General features: G+C 47.4%; 1 protein-coding gene and 1 pseudogene across 1 annotated transcript; one reads left to right on the top strand and one right to left on the bottom strand.

The window, feature by feature from the left end:
• Positions 1–2107: 2107 nt before the first annotated feature.
• On the top strand, positions 2108–5705 carry LOC123125570 (beta-glucosidase 2-like; annotated as a pseudogene).
• A 5522-nt stretch (positions 5706–11227) lies between these two features.
• Positions 11228–16290, bottom strand: LOC123122891 (cyclic nucleotide-gated ion channel 2). The gene is made up of 5 exons (XM_044543264.1): positions 15360–16290; positions 13738–13953; positions 12718–13043; positions 12249–12360; positions 11228–12168 (listed from the first exon to the last, which is right to left on the bottom strand). Exons 1-5 carry the CDS (start codon positions 16056–16058, stop codon positions 11341–11343), a joined length of 2181 nt encoding a protein of 726 aa, XP_044399199.1. The 5' UTR covers positions 16059–16290; the 3' UTR covers positions 11228–11340.
• Between the last annotated feature and the right edge of the window lie 6197 nt (positions 16291–22487).

The following is a 22487-nucleotide window of genomic DNA, read 5'->3' as shown; positions in this document are numbered from 1 at the left end:
TCTTCTTCCTCTCCACTTTCGCACTTTGATTCCTCCGTGAAACCGTTAATCCCTCCATCTTCACGGCACCCCCGAGCTCTCCGGCAAAGTCTTTTTTACCGGTAGGTATCTACCTTTTATTCGCATTAAGATCCTACAATTTGGATTCGCCTGCTATGTTGTATTGTATGTAGCTCACACCGTATAGCAAAATTAAGTCACATCATTTGGTCTCATCACCTGTTTTGTGGCAAAGTAAAGGACGCAGCATGCATGCATGACTCTGCCACTCTCCATCTCACTTCCCATGAAAATACTAGCATTAATTTTCTTACTTTTTTCATGATCCATATCTTTTAAACCGGAATGTGTTTTTTGATTTTTTTTTTATATTTGGTATCATGGTGACAAGATCTTTCAAACAGATCAATATTGAATATTTTTTAAGCTCACTTAATTATTTTTTGTTTCACAAAGTTGATTAGAATTGAAATGGGTTTAACAAATTTTAACCTTTTATTCCATGGATTGAGATTGAAATAAAGTCCATGTGTGCATTTATGTCATATATTTCAATAACATAGTAGATGCGTTTCAATTACATAATCACTTTGTTATTACATGCATTTCAATACCGGATCACACTGTCCCGAGATGCATTTCAATACCATATGCGTCACTACCATATCACTTTGTCAGCATATAAATTTCAATACCGGTGGAATTTCAATTTTCAGACCAGTTTTAGTACTGCCCCAATTTCAAATAATGTGTGAGTGAAATATGAAATTGAAATGGTATATAATGTGAGACTGAAACATGAAATTGAAATTGAAATTTCCAGACCGCATCTATTTCAATTTCCTGACCAGTTTCAGTAGCATGTCCATTTTTAATAAATGTGAGATTGAAATATGAAATTTAAATACAATAGTTAAATACGATAAGAGACCGAAATTAAAATTAAAATTTTCACCACATCCATTTCGATTTCGAAACCAATTTCAGTACTGTATCCATTTTCAAGTATGTGAGATTGAAATATGAAAATGAAATGCAACTGGTATATATAATGTAAAACTGAAACTGAAATACTCCTTCTGTGCACTGAAACTTGAGTAGTAAAAATTAAATGGCTTTGAATTGTATCCAAATTTGATGTTGTTTGAAAGGTCTTGCCACGAGGAATTCAAATATGTAAAAAAAAGTTGAAAACGGAATTTTAGTCTAGAAGATATAAATATTTTAAAATATCACTTAGAAATAAAAGGGTTGCTTTTTGTATGGGAGAGGAAGAATATAAAGAATGCATGCACTGTCCTTCTGTGCACTCTCTCTCCCTCTTTCCTGACAAAAACTGACATGCACCAGGCGTATTCTTTTGTATTGATTCCTTTAGCATATAAAACTCTCTTTATAACTCACTTATACGCAGAAAGACAGCACGCATCTTGAGCAAATTGCGGATGGTGGATCCTTTACCGGTACATCCCGCTGCCGGTAAAAAATGCAATTCGCGAGCTCTCCGCTGTCCACTGGTCGTTTCCGCAGTGCCTGTTCGTCGTCAACTGGTCGTTTCCGCAGCTCCATCAGCGCGCGAGAACCTGGAGAAGAGGGACAGGTGCTGATGCTGGTGCTGCAATGCCTGCTCTTGGTTTTTTTTTTTTTATGCACAGCCAGTCCTGCTCAACTCGGGGAATTGTATTTTCTAAAATAACGCGGTGTCTTTTATTAATCTGTGCCAACCACTCGTACCGATCTGTGTTTATCCATAGGATACATGATGCATTTGTCCAAAAAAAATAACGGGCCCGTGGAGCGCTGAAGGGGCAGTTGAACTCAACCAATTCAGCGAGCCGATCACGAGCAGCAAAAAATTGTATATCTCAGCACCCAAGACCCAGGCATATATATATATTTCTTGAAAAGAAATGCCATGTGCATTCAGATAAAGGTTTCCACTGAAACGTGCAGGCACACATTGTATAGCTGCACATATCCACACCAGCTCCGTCTGAAGGCAGAGAAATGTTGTTTAATCTGGTTGATTTCCACGAAGGTAAGGTTGGGGTTGCTGTTGAGATTATTCCTCTTTCTGGTACATAAATCTTCTCCGGACGAAGCGAACGAATCAGCTATGCACAGAAGAACACAGCCACAGATGGGTGGTGCCTCTGCTTCCTTCTTCTACCTCTTGCTGTTCCTCTGGGCTCAGGGTGCGGCTGCGACTGGCCTTGGCTTCACAAGAAGAGATTTCCCACAGGAGTTCGTCTTTGGAGCTGGAACCTCGGCATACCAAGTAAGTAATCTACTATCTTGTTTGGGCTGAAAGTTCTGGCGTGCTTATTTCGTCGTCCGTTTGATCAATTTTGGTGTCTGTTTTTTTTTTTTGGCATGCAGTATGAGGGTGCTGTTGCTGAGGATGGCAGGAGCCCAAGCAGTTGGGACACTTTCACTCATGCAGGTTGGTTACTACTCCTGTTTGTTTGTGAAATCTGCCTCTGATTTTCCGGTGCTGCATTTTGTTTTAGCCTGACCATGGATATTCCCCAATGCGTAACAAATAGCACCTCGAGCAGTTTGTGATCACTTTTCCTTATTAATGCGTTGAGTGGATATTTGGGATGAGCGCCCTCTTGGTGGAACAATTTACACAGCTAGCATTTATGGTGCTGAAGCATAACTGAATTCAGAGAAATTATTGGCAATAGCAGAGACCAGAACTTGATGTGGTTGACCAATCACATTTAGGCCAATTTTTTTGAGGAAATATTTAGGCTAATTTTGACAGCTAGAATTTTTATCTTGCAGGCAAAATGCCAGACAAAAGCACGGGAGATGTTGCTGCAGATGGGTACCACAAATACATGGTAGGAGGGGCCTTGCAAAATCTTGAGCATTTCTCTGCTTTTGTAATTCTGAAAGAAATTTGGCTTATCTGATTTTGCAGGAGGATGTCAAGCGCATGTATGAGACAGGCCTAGAGGCCTATAGGTTCTCCATCTCCTGGTCAAGGCTCATTCCAAGTACAGATATTATCATGACCTTCATCAGAGCAAATTGCTTTAATAAGTTTTCTAATCTATATCATTGTTTCTGGAAATTTCGGGTTTGTAGATGGACGCGGAGCTGTCAATCCCAAAGGGCTACAGTACTACAATAACCTCATTGACGAGCTAGTGAATCATGGCAAGTATTATTGTTAGATCCTTGAGCATTTTAAATGTTCAACTGCAATCGGTTGTTAGATTCATACCTCATATAATCATGTTCCTTCTCAAGAAAGAGAAACGCATGCAAATAAAAGTTTGAACCGTCTGGTCTCCGTGGTATTATCCCAGGAGTTCAAGTCCACATCACACTCCACCATCTAGATCTCCCCCAGATTCTTGAAGACGAGTACGGTGGATGGTTAAGCCCCAAAATTATGTAAGTGTATATATGATTTCACTACCAAATATATAACTCTACCGCAGTGGCGATTTTATATTTCATTGGCATATTACAACATAATCATTTGTTCTATTCATATTTTCAAATCTAAAAAATTGCAGCGAAGATTTCACAGCATATGCAGATGTTTGCTTCAGGGAGTTTGGTGATAGGGTTGCATCTTGGACGACGGTGAATGAGCCAAACATTGGCATATTGGCCTCTTATGATGTTGCTACATTCCCTCCTGGCCGTTGCTCAGATCCATTTGGAGCGACAAAGTGCACCGCTGGGGACTCTACTGTGGAACCATACATAGCAGCTCATAATACCCTTATGGCTCATGGATCAGTTGTCAGTCTGTACAGAAAGAAATATCAAGTGAGTGGATGATCTTGTACTTGAAAAGTTTTGGTGATGCTTAGGCTCATAAAAAACTAAGGAACCTTTTTGGACGCAGGCCATGCAAAAAGGAGTTGTTGGCATAAGTATCTACTCTTTCTGGAGTTATCCATTGACAAATTCCACTGTGGATTTAGCTGCAACCCGGAGATGTAAAGATTTCTTCTTTGGCTGGTATGATCGATATTATACCTCAATTTTGTCACTGGAAGCATTTAATTTAACCTGCATAATACGTGCATTGTTGAGATCTTAAGTGCGGTACTTGGCAGGATACTAGATCCATTGGTGTTTGGGGACTACCCAGAAGTAATGAAGAAGATTGTTGGCTCTCGCCTTCCACCCTTCACGAAAGTTCAATCTGAACTCATCAAGGGTTCTTTAGATTTTATTGGAATAAATCACTACTACTCTCTCTACGTGAATGATCGCCCACTAGCAACAGGGGTTTGAGACTACAGCGCAGACATATCAGTTAGTTTAAGGGGTAAGTATCTTTTCTGGATAGTGATACTAGGATTGTTGTTAACTGCTGAGAGTTATGTACTGTGTGGATGTGCAATTTGATTGGCTTTTTAGAGTTTCTTTTTCTAGGACATTTATTCTCCATCCAACGGTTAATTAAGCAGTTGCACTAGAAATTGTGTGCAGCAGTAGGCTTAATATTCATTTTTCTAGCAACGGTTACACAAGCAAATAAGGAGATTCCCGAATCCTGATTACCCCCCAAAAAAAGAGCCTAGCCAAGCTGCTGTGAAACGATGCCCTGCTAATGCTAATTGCAGAGACAAGCTGGCAAGCAACATTTCCAGATTCACCAGTGGCGTAAATTGGGCATGTCTCTGAGTGCAGTCTTTAATCATCCCTGGAAACACGTTTAATTAGTGCCTATTATACATCTCAAAGCATGTTTTTGTACACCAATGTAACAGAAAAGAGTTGAACGTACTGTTTAACCAGTGACCCCTTTGTATGATGCAGGTTCTAGGACAGACCCACCATCTGGTCAGGTAAAAAAAATACTATGTCGTCAATGTGTTTTGCAAAGAAGTTGCCAATTGTTAGCTAAAAATGCAGTTATTTTGGCCATTCAACGCACATCCGTTGGATTATATCATATGTTCTGAACTCCTTCAGGAGATTAGAAAAGAAATACGTGCCCATTAAAAACCGATACCGAAAGCTTGATAGCAACTGTCAAAGATGATCCTTATTGGAGTGCAGGGTCCCCCAGCAGATGTTCCAAGTGATCCCAGAGGGCTGGAACTTCAACTGGAGTACCTGAAAGAAACCTACGGGAGCCTTCCGGTCTATGTCCAAGAGAATGGCAAGCAGAATTCCCAACCAGAAGCAAAGCCTCTGCTGAAGAACAAATTAAGGTGCATTGTTACTCATGTTGTCATGTGGTTGGTTTCAGGCATGGGATCTGCCGATGACAGCCTAGATGACACCGATAGGGTCGGCTTCCTGGGGAGCTACGTGGAAAGCACACTTAACGCGATGAGGTGCTCGGGATCACATACATACGCGGTTCCCTGGGACAGAAGGAAAATTGCTTGTATCGTGATGCTCTGTTTGTTTGTTTGTTGTGCAGGAAGGGAGCCGACGTGAGAGGCTACTTCGCGTGGGCATTCGTGGACCTGTTCGAGCTCCTGGCCGGGTACCAGTCTAGGTACGGGCTGTACCGCGTGGACTTCGCCGACGAGGGGCGGCCGCGGCAGGCCAGGCTCTCGGCTCGCTGGTACTCCAGCTTCCTCAAGCGCAACGGAACCACTGCGCTCGTTTCTAGGACGGCGGGGAAGCAGGAGCTGAGCCTGAGCGCCGTGTCCTGAGTTGCTAATCTGGACTATGGAGCAACCGTGCGCGGGACTGGGAGAGATGAGGCGCGTGCTTGCTTGCCCGTATGCTCCTGTTTTTTTTTTTTTTTTAGAAAAGGAGGATGACCCCCGGCCTCTGCATCTGGGAGATGCATGCGGCCACTTTATTGATTATTCTCGAGGACCTTACAAAGTATTACAACAATATGCCTGAATCCGCCATCTTGGCAACATATGCCCTTACTCCTATCCAAATGATGAAGGCGTGCTAGCTGGGCCACATACCCAGACCACTCATCTAAGCCTAACATCAAAATGATGAAGGGGTGCTACCTGGGCCACTACCCAGACCACTCACCTAAGCCTAACATCAAAAGCCGGAAGCCCCGGCCGAGCCACATACCGGGTCTGGGGCACAAACCGGTCCGACGCACTCGTGTGTCGTCGCCGCCATCTTTCACAGGTCCGTCTTCAGAGCAAATATTGAGGCTTCTACCTTGTCTGGCCACTCAGCCATCGACGTCACCACGACACCAGACAGCTTCGTCCTCCTGCGCGAGTCCATCGTCACACATCGAACGCCGAATCTCCACTGCGCCACGCCGCCGAGATACGCCGCCATCAATGAGTAGGATGAAGCACCGCTCCGCCGAGTCCGGCAAGGCTGCTGAAGACCAAGCACCGTGGAAGAAGGACTCTGAGGCTGAGCACATAGGCGGCAGAGCGCCAACGCACCGCCACCAGACGAACTCCGACCACGCCACCAACCGCCGCCAAGCAACCAAAGCATCACATCCATCCCAAGCTCACCACGAACGACACCCCCAAGAGGGTGACGACGCCCGGAGCGCCGCTGTCGCTCGATCCGGCAAGGATTTGGGCTTTCGCCCGTCATACGAGCTGGGTGGAAGGAAGAGGGGAAGGAGACCACCTGGACGGCGCCTACAAGAAGGGTACGGCGCCCTCGGGCGTCGCCGCCGTCGTGGCCAGCACTGCTGGCCTCGGATTTCTCCGGAGCCACCTCCCACCTCCAGCCGCCAAACAGGTACAACTCCGGCGACAAAGGCCGCCCAAAGCAGGACCATCGGAGGCAGCCCTGGTTGAAGTAGACGGAGACCTTCAGATCTGGATCGGGCGCCGCCGAGACGCCCGCACCACAGCCGCCACGCACGCATCTGGAACCGAGCGCCGCCACGCGCACGCACGCCGTCGCCGGAGCCCAGACCGAGGCCGCCGCCCCGGCGTCCCATCCGCCGCCCGCAGCCGACGCAGCCAGATGGTGACGGAGATCCAGGAGGCAGGAGGGGGACCGCAACCCCGCCCAAACTCGTCGGGCAGAAACAACCAGGCCGCAGCCCTGGGGCCTGCCGACGACGCTCCCGCGGCCGCCACCCGCCGGAGGCGCAACCTCAGATCCGTCACACGCCGCCTGCACCGTCTACGCCGCCGGAAACCGAACGCGCCCGCGCCGCGCCTTGCGCGCCCTCGCCACGCCGTCCCGAACACGGCTACCCTCGCCGGTGCGCGCACCCGCGCGAGCGCCGCGCCGAGTCCCCGCCCGAACGAACGGCCCGCGCCGCCCCTGCTCGAGCTGGAGGAGGGAAGGGCCCCGCCGCCGCCGAGCCGCGCGGGCTTCGCCCATCGACGTCCGCCGGCGGCGGCGAGGGGAGGAGGGGCCTGCGCTGGCGGCGGCTAGGGTTCGCTCCTGGGCCGCCCGCAGGAGCGACCTGGGGAGCGATATGTATTTTAACCGGGTTGTATGTATGCCCGTATGCTCCTGTACAGATTCAGAATGTGTGCTTCTTGTATGTGTTGCATTTGCCTCCTCGCCGGCGTAACCCGGTCTCCGGTGGCCGCCGACAGTTTCTCCTCTACAACGTAGCCCGGGGTAGTACTCCCTTCGTTCCTTTTCAGCATGCATATCATTTTTGTTTGAAGTCAAAGTACCTCTAATTTGATCAAACTTAAAAAATTAAATATCAATCAACATTCCTAAAACCAAATCAATATCATCAGATTCATTATGGAATGTAGCTTCATATTTTGTATATTTGGTATCATGGATGTTGATATTTTTTAATATATATTTGATCAAAGTTTGTAAAATTTAACTTGACACAAATCTTATCTGCAGAATAAAAAGAAAATGAATGGGGTACTAGTATTACCCTTGTAATTGTACGCAAGCCAAAACTCAACTTAAAGGCTGTGAAGTGTGAATGTGGGAAGTTCGTCTCGTGACTGATTATCGGCACTCGTCACGAGTTGCTAGACCGGCGGCGGTCGGGGATGATGTAACTGATAGGGCAACCTGGGTGTCAGTAAGAGCAATTTTTTTGCCTCAATCATACAGAAAAGCGGCATGTCGATTCATTAAGAGAGAAAATATATTTTTTAGAAAAGGAGAATATACCTCTAGCCTCTGCATCTGGGCGATGCATGCAACCATGAGAGAGAAAACATATATCATCATAGAAAACAGAACACATACAATGTCTATGAGACATCACCCAAACGAAAGAACTTAACGACTTAAGAGCATCTATAACCAATCTCTCATTATTTAGAGAAGCAAATGGTCGAGTATTTTTAACTCCTTATAAGTTAATTAGGATTTATAGGGTGGTCGTTCTAGCCGGTCCTTTATATTAACTCCTTACAAATTAATAATGATTTAGAGGGAACAATTGCACACTATTTCGTCAACCATCTGAATGATTCAAATTTAACGTATACAATAAATCAACCATGAACATGCACATAGTTGCACGGATCGAACAATCCAAATTAAAACATGCATATGGTTCATCCAAAAGGCACCATATCGATCAAGTTTGATCTAAAATCATCACAACATAGCATGTCTTATAGATCGAGCCCAACCAAAGACATGTAACACGAACTCAAGCACCATCATCATTAAAGAAATCATGACCACCTCCAAGGACACTAGCATCCCACGGCTATCACCATCAACATGATCACCCCGCTATCCATACGGTCACCACCACCATTCTGAAGAGAGACCTCTGTTTGGTTCATGATCGTTCTTCGGCCTTCTTCCCTTTCACAAGCCTCTCCTCCTCGAGTGCAAGCCTACACTCCTCCGCCTTCAACTTTCTCTCTTCGGGTGCCAACTTCAACCTCCATTTCTCGTCGTACAAAGACTTGAGCTCATTCCACCTTGCCGCCTTCTCTTCTTTGCGTTCGGCCGCCAATGCTTTCTTGGTCCCAGTCATGGCCACAAGCTCTTCCTTGTAGGTTCCACTGAAGGCTCCTCTCTTATTTTCTCTCTTTTGCAATCTTGTTACCATCTGACCTCTTGTTGAGATTTTCATCTTCCTCGTCATCGGCTTCAACAAATATGCTTATCCTTGACCCCTCTGTGTGGTCTAGGAGTTCCTCCTAACCCACTTCTCATTGTTGGCATGCTCTTTGTAGCAATGATGCAATGTGAAGCCCTTGTCACCGTTCTTCTTCGTGTGTTGCTTGTATTGCTCTTGGATGATAGGCCCATACATCGAAATTTGTACCCCTACTCGGTGTGAGGAGGAGAGTCTCCTCCTGTTGCTGGCAAGGAGGGAGATGTTAGTGGTCGTGGCCATGGCCGTCGCCGCACTCTCCGCCACCAAGACCAGGCACCAACAATTGTGAGGCAGCTGCGCCGCCCCCAACCACCAACGCCCTTATTGCGACAGATCTGGAATCCAACGCAAAATAGTTTTTACAATGTTTTTTTCGGCAAAGGGTGGATTTTATTAACTCAAAATGAAGCATTAAGAGGATACAAACACAATGAGCATACACCCGATCTCTGCATAGCTAGGATGACACAACCAACATCAACACACACACACACACACACACACACACACACACACACACACACCGACAAGTAGCAAAGACCAAAACTATGCCTAAGCGAGGAATAAAGCGAAGCGATCAAATCCACGATCGATAAATTATTTAACCAATATTTAATAAGTTGATGCTATTTTAAGATTACTTGTCGAAATTACGAGGACATTCGGACCAAATTATACTACATATAGCGAAAAATTTCACAAATTTTGAACGGTGCCACCCCCAAGGATGAGATTCTAGGATCTGCCACTGCTACTAGAAACGACACTCGGAGGCCAAGACCGGTGCTAAAGAGCGAAGACATTGGCCACGCAACGTCTCGCTCCTTTTTTTTATAGAAAATATGCTTGTATTCAAATCACAAAATAATACAAAGTACTAGATCCATACAAGCAGACCCTAACACACACGTAAAGAAGCAGAATAACAAATAGCACCCTAAAAAATCAGTAAAACACGATGATCTCCGGAGCTCGGTGGCATTAACTCCGAACCTTGCGAGAAGACTCCTACAACACAAGAATCTGCAAACAGCCCCAAGCAGATCATCATCTTTAATAACGGCATAATCGTCGCCACGCTGCCTCCCCTTTTCTTCACTCCGGCACCGAAAAGACAAGGACACGCATATGCATTCAACACGCCTGCACCAGCCTTCATCATCTGTGACTTTGAGTACCGATGTATGTGCCCCTTCCAGATGGAAGAGAACTAGGATCCGCTTCCGGCGCCGTGGTCGGGCCAACTGCCCGGGCAAAGCAGGACATCCCTCCAGCTAAAACACAAAGAAGGAGGAAGAAGCGCGGTAGGGAATCATACCGACAATGGGGAAGAAGAATCTCCATCTCCACATAACCACCACCCATCTGAGGACAAACCCCGCCAGTGCCGGTCGACCTCCAAACACCATAGCCCGCGACCTCGACGAGATCTGGGATCCCCCATCCCGCTGGCTCCTAGACGAATGCACGAGCCTCACCTGGCCGCGAACGGAGCCGGGGAAACTTATTCAGACGCGACGTCACCGCAACGGCCTCGGCAGCGACTCCCTCAATCCTAACCCTACCGAGAACCCATCTGACGCACAGACCCGAGGTCCCCCCTCCCTCCCGCCGTCGAAGCGGCCGGCGGAGGGAGAGGGAACCAGCAACGACGAGGGCGGCTCTCAAAGGGCACCCGTGGTCGCCTCCTTTTCGCCTAGCTGCGATTCACTCTTGCGATTCACTCTGTCCGGAGGCAGTTGGCTCTCGCTCCTAGCAACCGGTGAAAATGGACGAAACTGGCCCTTCTCCGAAACTTCAACACAAAATGACCTCGATCTAAAAATATTTCAGAAACTAGCCCTTTTGCATGACGCCCGGGGCTAGGTGGCATGACGCCCTAGCCCGGAGCGTCATGCTACACATTGCTACATGCTAGGTAGCATGGCGCCCCAGCCCGTCATGCAAAAAGGGGCCGGTTTGTGATTTTTTTTCTAAATTGGGGTCATTTTGTATTTTGTGTTGAAGTTTCCAAAAGGGGTCAGTTTCGTCCACTTTCACGAGCAACTGTGTGCAGGAGTGCAGGAACCTACGAGTTGCCCAGGGCAACGCAAGCTACGCAAGGATCTGCATCTCCCGGAGAAATCCCCCGCGCCTTCACCTACGATGGGGACGTCCCATCTTTGCTTGCGGAAAATCCTGCCTGCAAAATCCATCGGCAAAACCGACCAAGAAATACCACCTCCACCTCCATTATTGTACTGATCATCCTTAATAAATGGCGAACCTTGTCAGGTACAACGTGACAGATACACATTGTACAAACCATGGTCCCTCTGCATCCATCCCCCCGATCGGTCCCGAGCCTACTCGAGGTGGTCGTGCGGCCTGAGCGACATGAACATGGCCGCGTAATGGCGCAGCCGGCGGTCCCCGTCCTCGGGCCCCGCCGCGCCGGCCGGCGGCGGCGGGAGCACCGCCGTCGCCATCACCCTCGCCCTGTACCGCCGCCACGCGAGCTGCACGTTGACGGCCGCCCACGTCCGCCAGTTGGACGAGTAGTAGCGCGCGGTGCGCTTGAGCTTGTCGTTGGCGAACTTGTAGCGGAAGTGCTCCGTGATGTACCGCAGGTCCGGCGCGTCGAGGCAGAAGGCCTGCGCCGCCTCCACGCACTCGAACGTGGCGGACGACGCCGGCAGCCGGTCCACGAACGGCCGCCGCAGGCACCACGACAGCAGCTCGTCGCCCAGGAAGCTCCCGGCGCCCAGCACGCACTCCGCCACCACGCCCTTGGTCAGCGGCTGCGTGCTCCGCAGCCGCCCCTGCAGGATGAACACCATGCGCTGCACCGGGTCGCCCTCCCGGATCACCTTCTCGCCGCCGCAGAACACCAGGGGCCGCAGCCGGTCGCAGATGTTGTCCAGGATCAGCTCGTCCATGCCGTGGAACAGGGGCACCTGCTTCACCAGCTCCAGGCAGAGGTACCGCTTGATGTCCCGCCGGAGGCCCTCCGGCAGGTCCTTGATCATCTCCATCTCCTCGTCGCCGGTGATGGCCGCCCACCGCTCGCGCTCGTACTTGCGGACCCGCTGCCGCAGCCGGGACGGCAGCTGCCGCCGCCTCATCCACCACTCCATGTCCCGGAACCGCAGCTGCATCTTCCGCTTCCTCGCCAGCACGGCGTGCAAGAATACCTGCAGCAAAAATGCACTTACTTGCTACTGATACTCCCTGAAGTAGCTGAAGCCAGGGTAAGATTGGTGGCACTTCACACCTGTATGTTTCCGATGAGTAGCGTGAAGAGCATCAGCCCGCTGAGTACATTAATGATGCTGAAGATCACCTCAAGCCAGTTGCTCGTGGGCTCAAGATCATTGCCAAAAGTACTGCCAATAGATTCAGACGAACTGTGTGAGACAATAAGAGAGCAGAGGTGGTGGTAGAGCAATATACAGTAGTAGTATTAATTATCTTTTGTCTTCATAAGGGAACAACTAATAAACCTACACGTGCATACAACAACCATGGAATAGTACCAATGTTTTCCATTTCTGAACTAAGAAACTGAACAAATCCCTCGCATATAAATCTGTCAGCAATGTGCATATTCAAACAGAATGATAACCGGAATGACAGCCGACCCGACTACCGAACATTCAGATATTCAAGTTTCAGGGTGGAAAACATTTCCTATGTCAGAAATGGATGATATTACTTATTTAACATAATATTATATAAATTACCTGAGGGTCATGAGGCCCCAGAATATGGGATAGAGAATTTTGACAGCAAGTGAATTGCTCGAGATAACAGGAAGGGCTCCCTTGTAGATTCCATAAGCAAAGGCGCCATTGCCGCTTAGACAGGCCGGCACATTTTGTTGGCTGAAAGAAGTTAAGTTCGTATCGCATGCCAATGCAGTCATATCTGATGACCAAGGGAAGTGAAAGCACATCTCCTTGGAGCAAGCCAGTGACATCAAATTGCAGTTGTTTTTTATCTCGCATTCCGATTGGAGGCAGGAGGCAACGCGCTGAATCGCAAGAACGTACCAACACCCACCTGCAATCTGGAAATGGAAGAAACCTAATTAACAACCAACATTGCCTACAACTATTTAGCAGGCATGATCCACCTAATTAGCACAAACTGTGGCTTCATGAGAAACTCCACAGAGTAAATGTTTTTACGCTGGCCAGGCCAACAGATTACATACATACGAGCATTTTTTAGGTGGTTAAGTTCAAGTTTTTCTCTTACACAAACTTTGTGTTGAAACCATTGTGCTATTTAATGGGCATCTTACTTTCGTTTTATTTATTTTGCATGTTGATCTTTCGACCAACAGCCTGCATTTATGTAATACATAATCATCATTCAGCACCAACATGATAGATGTGATTGTCTGAACAAGTTTCCTGTTCAGCAATAATACAGACAGCGGTAATTCATTTAATATAAACAGTGCATCCAGAATTCGAATTTTCCATTATCATCATCAACAGTTTGGTACTTCCCCTTGAAACAATTATTGTTTCACATGCAATTTAAGCAGTCCTGTTTGCAGATATTGTGAACCAACCCTTGATTTTCTTAGAAAAGAATACTGCGGTGTGGTGTAAATGCAAAGACACCATTGACCAAACTAACAACCAGAAATCGATGATTGCAATAAATAGCACCACATAAAAGTACTCTGGGATTCCTTATCCATGATTTTGTTATATGTCCTCGAATTACTTAATGGAAGAGGGAGTACTCACATGAGAAGCAATGAAATAGGCAAATAGATTCAGACCAAATCCCCACCATACTGTTCCAAAGATGTAACCTGTCACCTTCTGCATTTTCCTCATGATATATATACTATGGTACACCTTGGGGAGAAATTGCAATACGAATATGAGCAGCAGTATCGTCATGATAACTTTAACTTGCTCTTCTCTGATTAACTTTGGTATAACCAGCCAGAAGATGATCTGCACAATAGCATGGATCAGTTAGTTGAAAAATAAAGCAATGTAAAAGAGTTCAGAACTCTCCACAATGATTGTTTCTATATATTGCAACTTTTTCACTAGTAAGCACACATACAGACTCAAATTCTATCTTCGGTAGCTTATATAGTTTCTCTATTGGCCTTCAAGAATAAATCTTCAACATATAGCTAATATGTTACGATAATTAGAATCTACTGCATCATGATCATAAGCACATTTTCTCAACACCCCACTTTCAGAACGCAAATTTTCTGACGATACATTTTTATTTACGAAAAAACTAACTTGCCGGTCACTCTGTAATGGGTTATTTTCCGTATTTCATGAAGGTAAGCAACTAAAGACAAAGAATATGCCCAATTCCACCATGCAGATTATTCAGCGGTCCTTTTAAACAATAACTTCTCTTCACCTTTCATGTATACCGTCACATAAATAATGAAAAAGACAGAAATAACATTTTGTGGCCATGGCTGATCCAAATAGGCAGATACTACTCCACGTCGAACTCCCCGCGTAAAAATGGCAGTACCAATTATGCAAAATGAGAATGAACATGCACTCAATATTACACGACAAAAACCAATAATGACCGGACGATCGATCTGGACGACAAAGACCGGTAAATAATTAATCAGCGAAAAATAAGTCAGTTGCAGGAACACCAGCCACACGAGAGGGAGTGGTGAAATGAGATCTCTGTCACTACATTACAAGAGAAATCACAATTTTACTCCTCTAAATAATGCTCGTCGTCTCCTTGCTGCAAGCTTAACCGTGCGAACAAGTCACCCCTACCATGAGCGCCGCGCATGGAGATCAAGACGCATAATTGAAGTGTCATCGAAGTCGTCTCCCCATCGCATCCACGGTCATATTCTGATCGACACCAATCATTCCCGCTAACCATCCGTACTTATTATTCCGTAAGCGTGAGCGCATCGGTCTCTGTCGTCCCGCTGCTAGTTTTGATCAGAATTCTCTTCTAGCTAGGGTCAGGGCCATTCTAGTAGGCTGGTGGGGGCTGGAGCGTCGCTGCCAGTAGACACATGGACACGTACGTACCAAGGCATAGGTGACAACCTGCAAATAAGTTTACAGATGAACTGGCTGGTGGGCACTGTTGTACGCGCCATGTACTCCTGTGCCCTACTGCTAACATTTCCCGACAAGGACGTTGTGGTCTGTCTAAGAACCAGAGCCAGACATGGGGCGACGCCCATAGTTCTGCCGCATTTCATTTCCCACCTACTTGGGCGCGGCATGTCGTCCTAGCGGTTGATTCGATGGCTCAGAGCTTGATTTCCATGGTGAAAATGGTAGTAAATCGAGGTTCCAGGTCATGCACAGGTGGGCACTGAATTGAGAGAGCTAGGCTGACTGACCTGGGGGATGGGGAGGATGACGAAGAGGTCGAACCAGAGGCCCTTGAGGGAGCGGGCGTAGTGCGCGGCGATGGCGCGCGGGTCCCAGACCAGCTTGCCGCAGCCGACGACGAGCGACTCGCGGGAGACGTAGGCGAGGCGGAACTGGACGAGGACGTGGGCGAGGTGGGCCACGTCGGCGCAGGTGCGCAGCGCGGTGACGGCGGCGGCGAGCCCGGCGTCCATGTACATGCAGGGCCGCCCCGCGCGGCCGATGGAGAGCGCGTAGAAGAAGAGCGGGTCCACGGCCAGCGCCGCCGCGCGGCCCAGCAGGATCCAGCGGTTCCAGCGCTGCACGCGCTTGCTCCGCGGGTCCAGCACCGGCCCGAACAGCCACCGCGCGGCGGCGACGGCGGCCGCCCCCGGGAGCGGCTGCGCCCGCAGCTGCTGCGCCTGCACGGGCACTAGCGAGGAGCCGGCGTCGGCGTCCCAGCCCGGCGAGTGCACCTGGTCGCACGTCGTGGAGTGGAACGCCGGCACCCCGGGCTGCGTGCACGCGTAGCACTCCCCCGGAGGCCCCGCCACCGGCCGGCTGCCACCCGACGGCACGGGCCCGCCGCCGGCCTGAGACTCCTCATCCCCGCTGTGCTCGGCGCCGCCCGAGCCCAGGCCCAGCGTCCTGGTGAAGAGGGAGCGGAGGGAGGAGAGTGATGGAGGCATGTCCCATGAACGGTGCCGGAGACCATGAAACGACTGATCGAGCTATGGGCTATGGCTGCTGGCGGGGGAACGAGCGAGGCGCGTGTATAAAGGGAGTCTCTCTGGACTGTGCTGGAGGTCGAAGAGAGAGGAGCTGGAGTGGATCGATGCGGCGAGCGAGGCAGGAGGAGATTGGAGCGGCGCAGGTGGCGGTACAACTGTGTCTGGGCCCTATACGTGTCAGCGTGGGGTCGTAGCTAGGCGCCTACGCCGTCGTCGTTGTGCACCGATCGACCGAACGAGCGAGCCGTACTGGCTCGCTCCACCTACCCAGCCCCTCTCTCTCTTCTACTCGGGAGGCTTGAAAGGGAAGCGTCGTTCGTATCGCAGAGTTTGGTCTGCTCGGTGTTGTTGGTACGTACAGCCGTATACCACGAGTCCTACTAACTTTGGCACTGTACAAAATCGTCACGCAACAGTGGATCGGAGGAATAGACAGCACTGCTACGGGACCGCTACTATATTCAGGTCGTAGTGCGCGCGCGCGCGCGGAGAGAGCAATGCGTCACCGGGCTTGTGCCGCCGCGCGCGCCGTCGCCTGCGTGCGCTCGGTTCAGTGGGGCTTCGCCGTGGCGTCTTGGCGGCAGCGCCGGTGAATAAAGATTTTTCAAGCCAAACCATTTTATTCTATACTATAAACCTTTTCTCATACATGCATGCAAATGTACGGTAAAATGTTTTGAGGAAGAGTCTAAGGGATCCTCCTATTTACCAGACTTGCGGGGAGGAAATTGCACAAACCACCTACTTTTGGTGCTAGCGTTGCACAAAACACATACTCCCTCCGTCCTAAAATAAGTTGTACTAAAGCGAGACACTTATTTTGAGATGGAGGGAGTACTTTACAGGTTTGTTGCACAAAACATCATGTATTGAGGTAATTCATTGCAGCTAGGTCTAACCCATCATTTAGTGCGTTGACATGATTCCTAACAAGTGGGTCCAATTTATAAGTGCACCGATGGCAGAAAAAATCCTGGGCACATCAGCAACTAAGTAGAACTGTGAGTGTCTCACAATACTTTGCTCCAATTGAGCTGAATTTTCCCCAGAATATTACTGAGTGCATTTATAATTTATTGGACTATTTTTGCATTTTTTAAATGTTAAATTTTGAACAAAATAGTTGACCAATGGGAGTATCGCATCCATTCTTAAACCCTTCGATTGGAGGTGAGATATTTACCAATGCAAGGCCTGCATCCATTCTTTTTTTCTTCGAAACGGTGCATCCATTCTTAAAACCTTTGATTTGGGTATGTAGACCAAAGAAAAGACCATGAAAACTTATTTTTTTTCAGGTTTGTTGATAGGATGGATTGTATGTACACGAAATCTAGAACTAGGATTCTTTTCCATTACAGTGCGCAAACAATCTTTGATAAAGGCCCGACCCTAAGGGGGGTAGGGGGCGGCCACGGATACATCTCAAACGTATCTATACTTTTTGATTGTTTAACGCTTTAACACAAATACCCAAAAATTTAGGTTCCTAAACAAATATACGTGACCGACGACAAAATTGCCGCCTGAAAATATTGGGTTTCACGGGGGAGAAGAATACCTAACGAACATGAAGAGGTAGGAGGAGACGAGCAAACCTTGGGTGGGGAAGGAGGTGGGGAGGGGGGGGGCGTGGAGACGCACTTACCCGACGACGTAGGAGAGCTGGCTAGGCTCCATCACCGATGGCCATTTTGCCAGCGAAGGGACGACCGCCGCCGCCTGCTCTTCTCTGCAAGGTGTTTTGTGCAAAAATAATCCAATAAATCAAAAATGCATTGCTAATGTTCTAGAGAAAATTTAGCTCAATTGGAGCAAAGGATTGCGAGATATTGACAACTCTAGTTGGCTGATGTGGCCGGTTGTTCTTTTTTTTGCCACTGATGCACTTACAAACTGGACCCGCTTGTCAGGAATCATGTCAACACACCTAATTTTTTTCTGATAAAAGTGTCAACACATCGAAATGGTAGATTAGACATAGCTGCAACAAATTAAACCAATATATGGTGTTTTGTGGAACAAACCTGTAAAGTAGGTGTTTTGTGCAACAATAGCATCAAAAGTAGGTGGTTTGTGCAATTTCCTCGACTTGCGGGCTGCATCATTATTTGCACCCAGTATAGGAGTTGCATCCAATGACCCTCAACTACACCCAGAGGCTGCATCACCGTACAACAACCTCCATCATACAAACATGGGTTATGTGCTAGGCTATTAGTCGGCCTCCCTCTCGCTTGTATTGCAACCTACAATCCAAAAAGTGTCGAGAACCCTAACCTAGGTCTGCTATTAAGTACTATCCAAACACACGCCGGGCTAACAAAGGGGTTCCTTATTTCACACAAACCGACGCTAATGCAAATTGGCTTGGTGGAAAGGAAGCACTCTCAACGCAAAAAAGGGATTTATGTGAACACATAGTTTTACGGGCGGAGGGGGGGGGGGGGGGGGGGGGGGGGGGGGAGGGGAGTAAGGACCCCCACATTGCTCCCGTGCGGGCGATTGACGCAGAACAACAACCCTAGCCGCCGCCTCCGCAAGGCGAACCTGCACGGCTAATGGCGGCGGCGAGGAATCCTCTCTCAGCGCGCTGAGGCTCTCGGGCACGGCTGAGAGCGACACTTCGCCTCTCCCTCAGATCCAATCGACAACCCTCCTGCTCGTCGGCCTGCGTGTTGGTTGTGTCCTCGTCTGGCCACCCTTGGGGGTCTTCGAGGTGGCATGTCCTGCTTCGTGTGTCTGTCTTCCTCGACAATTCGGGGCGCCTGCTCGCGCACCGACGCGCTGCCTAGTGCGTCTTGCGGGCATGGTGCTCGGCCATTGGAGGTGATGGGCCTTCTTGCCAGCTCCGCCCAGCTCCCCAGATCGAGAAGAGGGGTCTAGAGGGGGGTGATTAGACCCTTAACAAGTAAAAGTAGCAGTTTTTACAATTCTTCAAGTTAAAGTTGAGTTTAGCACATGTTAAAGGGCGCACAATACATTTTACACAAGCATGACATGAGTATAGGTAGCGGAAAGAGTAAAGCATGCAAGTGCAAGAATGTAAAAGGGATGGGAATTGGAATGAGCAAACGCAATGGAGACGCGGAAATTTTTGGCGTGGTTCCCATAGGTGGTGCTATCATACGTCCATGTGGATGGAGACTTCAACCCACGTAGGGTAACGGTTGCGTGAGTCCATGGAGGGCTCCACCACGAAGGGTCCACGAAGAAGCAACTTTGTCTATTCCACCATGGCTTACGTCCACGAAGGACTAGCCTCATTCGGGACGATCTTCACGAAGTAGGTGATCTCCTTGCCCTTACAAACTCCTTGGTTCAACTCCACATGATCTTGGAGGCTCCCAAGTGACACCTAACCAATCTAGGAGACAACACTCTCCAAAAGGTAATAGATGTTGTGTTGGTTATGAACTCCTTGCTCTTGTGCTTCAAATGATAGTCTCCTCAATACTCAATCTCTCTCTCGTAGATTTGGCTTGGGTAGGAGAAGGATTGGAGTGGAAAGCAACTTGAAGAGGCTAGAAATCAAGGTTCAAATGGTAGGAATGGAATCTCTTGATCTCAGCACATGAGCGGGTGGTTCTCTCTCAAAAATTGAATGGTGGAAGTTGTATTTTGTTCTGATGGCTCTCTTAGAGAGTAAGTGGTGGTGGAGGGGTATAAATAGGCAACACCAAAAATGCAACCGTTACAAGCTTTTGACCTAACTCGGTGGGACCGAAGTGATAAACTCGGTGAGACCGACTAGTGCAAAAGACTTGACAGTTAGTGTTTTCGGTGAGACCGATTATACCATCTCGGTGGGATCGAAGTGCAATGGCAAAGGCAGAACCCTATTTAGGTAATTCCGACCAGTTTCATTCGGTGATTCTGAAATGAAGTGATTTCATCACAGAAACTAGGCAAGGCCATCTCGGTGGGACCGAGAGCCATTTCGGTCAGACCGAAATGATAGGGTTTTGGCTGCGGCAGTAGAAGGGTCATCTCGGTGAGTCCGGTATGGATGTGTCGGTGGGACCGAAATGATGATTTAGGGTTTGGACAGATGTGATTGTGGGAAAGTGACTAAGGGTTTTTTGGAGCAATATCACTCAGCACTTTGAGCAACAACCTCATCAACAATACCTCACCCTCTTTTAATAGTATTAACTTTCCTAAGGGACTCAATGTGATATTGGATCACTAAACCAAAAATGTAGAGTCTTGGGGTAGCCAAATTTGTTCTTCACATTTTGAAAGAGCTCACATCTTCATGTCCTTGCCACACCACCATTGAACTTATCTGAAATATTCTAGGTAAACCTTTTAGTCGAATAAGGAATATGTTGATATTAATTAACAAAACCACCAAGGGAGCAAATGTGCTTTAAATCTCCCCCTTTTTGGTAATTGATGAGGGTAGTTCATTCAAACTTTGAATAAACATGTAACATGCATAAGCTCCCCCTATAGGTGTGTAATCATGTTTATGATAAGAGTTGAAGACATGTGAATGCACAACATGATAGAATGAGTAAAGTGTTACATGTATCCTAGCTATATGCATCAGAGAAAAAATGATGAGAGATGTACCTTCATGTTTATGATTCATCTTGCAAACATTAATATGTGCAAAGCAAGAGATCATCATGTACATGAGTAAGATGCATATACTTACCTTGTGGTCCTCGAACTAATTCTAGAAGAAATGATCTTGAGAAAACAATGTTAGGCAACACAAGGAAATTTCAACAAGAGAGAAGCCGAATGATCCACGAGAGTACCAAGACTGGAATGACATGTGTTAGATAAGTACCACTAGGTGAGTACTCTTTTAGATATAGACATGTCCCCAAAAAATCTAATAAGATTTGCAATGGACTTCCAATGATTTTTCTCCTCTAAGATTTTACTTCCTCTCCCCCCGAATCTAGCATTGGATAATGGGAGTAGGTAGGGCGAGACAAAATCAGAGCAAACTACAAAATCAGGACAACATATCTCTCCCCTCTTAGAGACATGTAAATTCTGTCCTCTTATGATAGTGCATCTTTCTCTTCCTTTCTTAGAAGAGGTTTGTGAATAAGCTTTGATGTGCATCTCTCTCGAACTTTGGCATCAATTTCCAAGAAGGGTAGGCTTCAAGGTTGTGAGTCAAGTGAGATGGTCCTGGAGAAGCACAACTAGACATAATGTAGTTTTGGATGCAGATAGAGGAAAAAGAATCATCAAGTGGAGCTGGAAAGAAAGAATAGGTAGATTTGGCAAAAAATTCTCTCTGTAGTTAAATCGGTGACTCCGATTGATTTTGATCAGCGACTCTGAGATTGAGGAATCTCAGATAGAGCACATCAGTGGAACCGAATTAGTCCTTTTCGGTGGAACCGATGAACTGCGTGCAGGGTTTAGTTGCACTTCGGTGTGGCTGGTGGGTTCAGGTCGGAGAGACCAACTTCAGCACAAAAGGAAATTTTTGTCAACTCAGCTCACTTGCAGTAGTGTTCTCAGAAAGATTTTCAGGGAATTCGAATATGATTTGCAATGAATTTACCAAAGTCTAACTACAAGAGAAACAACACAGAAAAATAAAGAGAAGAAATCTAGATGAAGTTTTTTTAAGAAAAAGAGAAGGCACTCTAGCAAAAGAAATGCAACTAAGAAAAGGAAACACTAGAGAACTTCATCTAGAGGGGGTCGACGACTAAGTCGCCTATGTTAGAGTATATTGACTTAGAAGTCGAGTGAGATCACTTGATCATAGGTCATACTCATCGTTAAGCTCAAAATGGGGTTACCATTTTTCATTTAAGCGTTTCAATGTATTCACATCTTGTTGAGTGGCTTTGACTCATGACTTGGAGCAAAGCTTCTCTAAGATGTGAGGACATACCTTTGGCTTGTTGTCGAACTTGCTCACGTAGTTGAACTTGTGGTGGATGCTCATATGAATTGAGTTGGGAGCATCTCTTATTTATTTGAAGCTCATCTTCCTACATGGCTTAGTCTTGCAAGGAACAACATTCATTTATCCAAATTGACAAGAATGAAATTCATCATAAATAAGTTGTCAAAGGATATATTGAGTGTGTTTTTGTTCCTTGAACACAACAACCAAAGTGAAGATACTTGGTCATGAGAAGATTGCTCATGATATGAGTGATTTGCAATCTTGTGAAATGAAGCTCATCCAAGTACATACAAGGGGCTGGATGCAACACAAGGGTACAAATGTATCCAAGACATGTGATCACTGGTACAGTGAGGTGCTATACAAACGGTTTTTAACCCCTTTCCGTGACGGCGTTCTGAACCGTCGCCAAGTGAGTGACTGCGATATGGGGTCCTTCCCACACGACCCAGAAACCGTCGGGGATAGGCCCCCTGGTACACACGCTCGGCAAA

Source organism: Triticum aestivum, chromosome 5D, assembly GCF_018294505.1.
Source record: "Triticum aestivum cultivar Chinese Spring chromosome 5D, IWGSC CS RefSeq v2.1, whole genome shotgun sequence".
Taxonomy (NCBI): Eukaryota; Viridiplantae; Streptophyta; class Magnoliopsida; order Poales; family Poaceae; genus Triticum; species Triticum aestivum.
Note: the sequence above shows the minus strand (reverse complement) of the source record. Positions and strands in the feature narration are given on the sequence as shown.

Coding starts and splice junctions, on each gene's coding strand:
- LOC123122891 (XM_044543264.1), bottom strand. CDS start 16,058: ATGCCTCCATCACTCTCCTCCCTCCGCTCCCTCTTCACCAGGACGCTG. Junction 13,044..13,737: donor CCTATTTCATTGCTTCTCAT/GTGAGTACTCCC, acceptor TTCCATTTCCAG/ATTGCAGGTGGGTGTTGGTA. Junction 12,361..12,717: donor TGGGGCCTCATGACCCTCAG/GTAATTTATATA, acceptor ATCTATTGGCAG/TACTTTTGGCAATGATCTTG.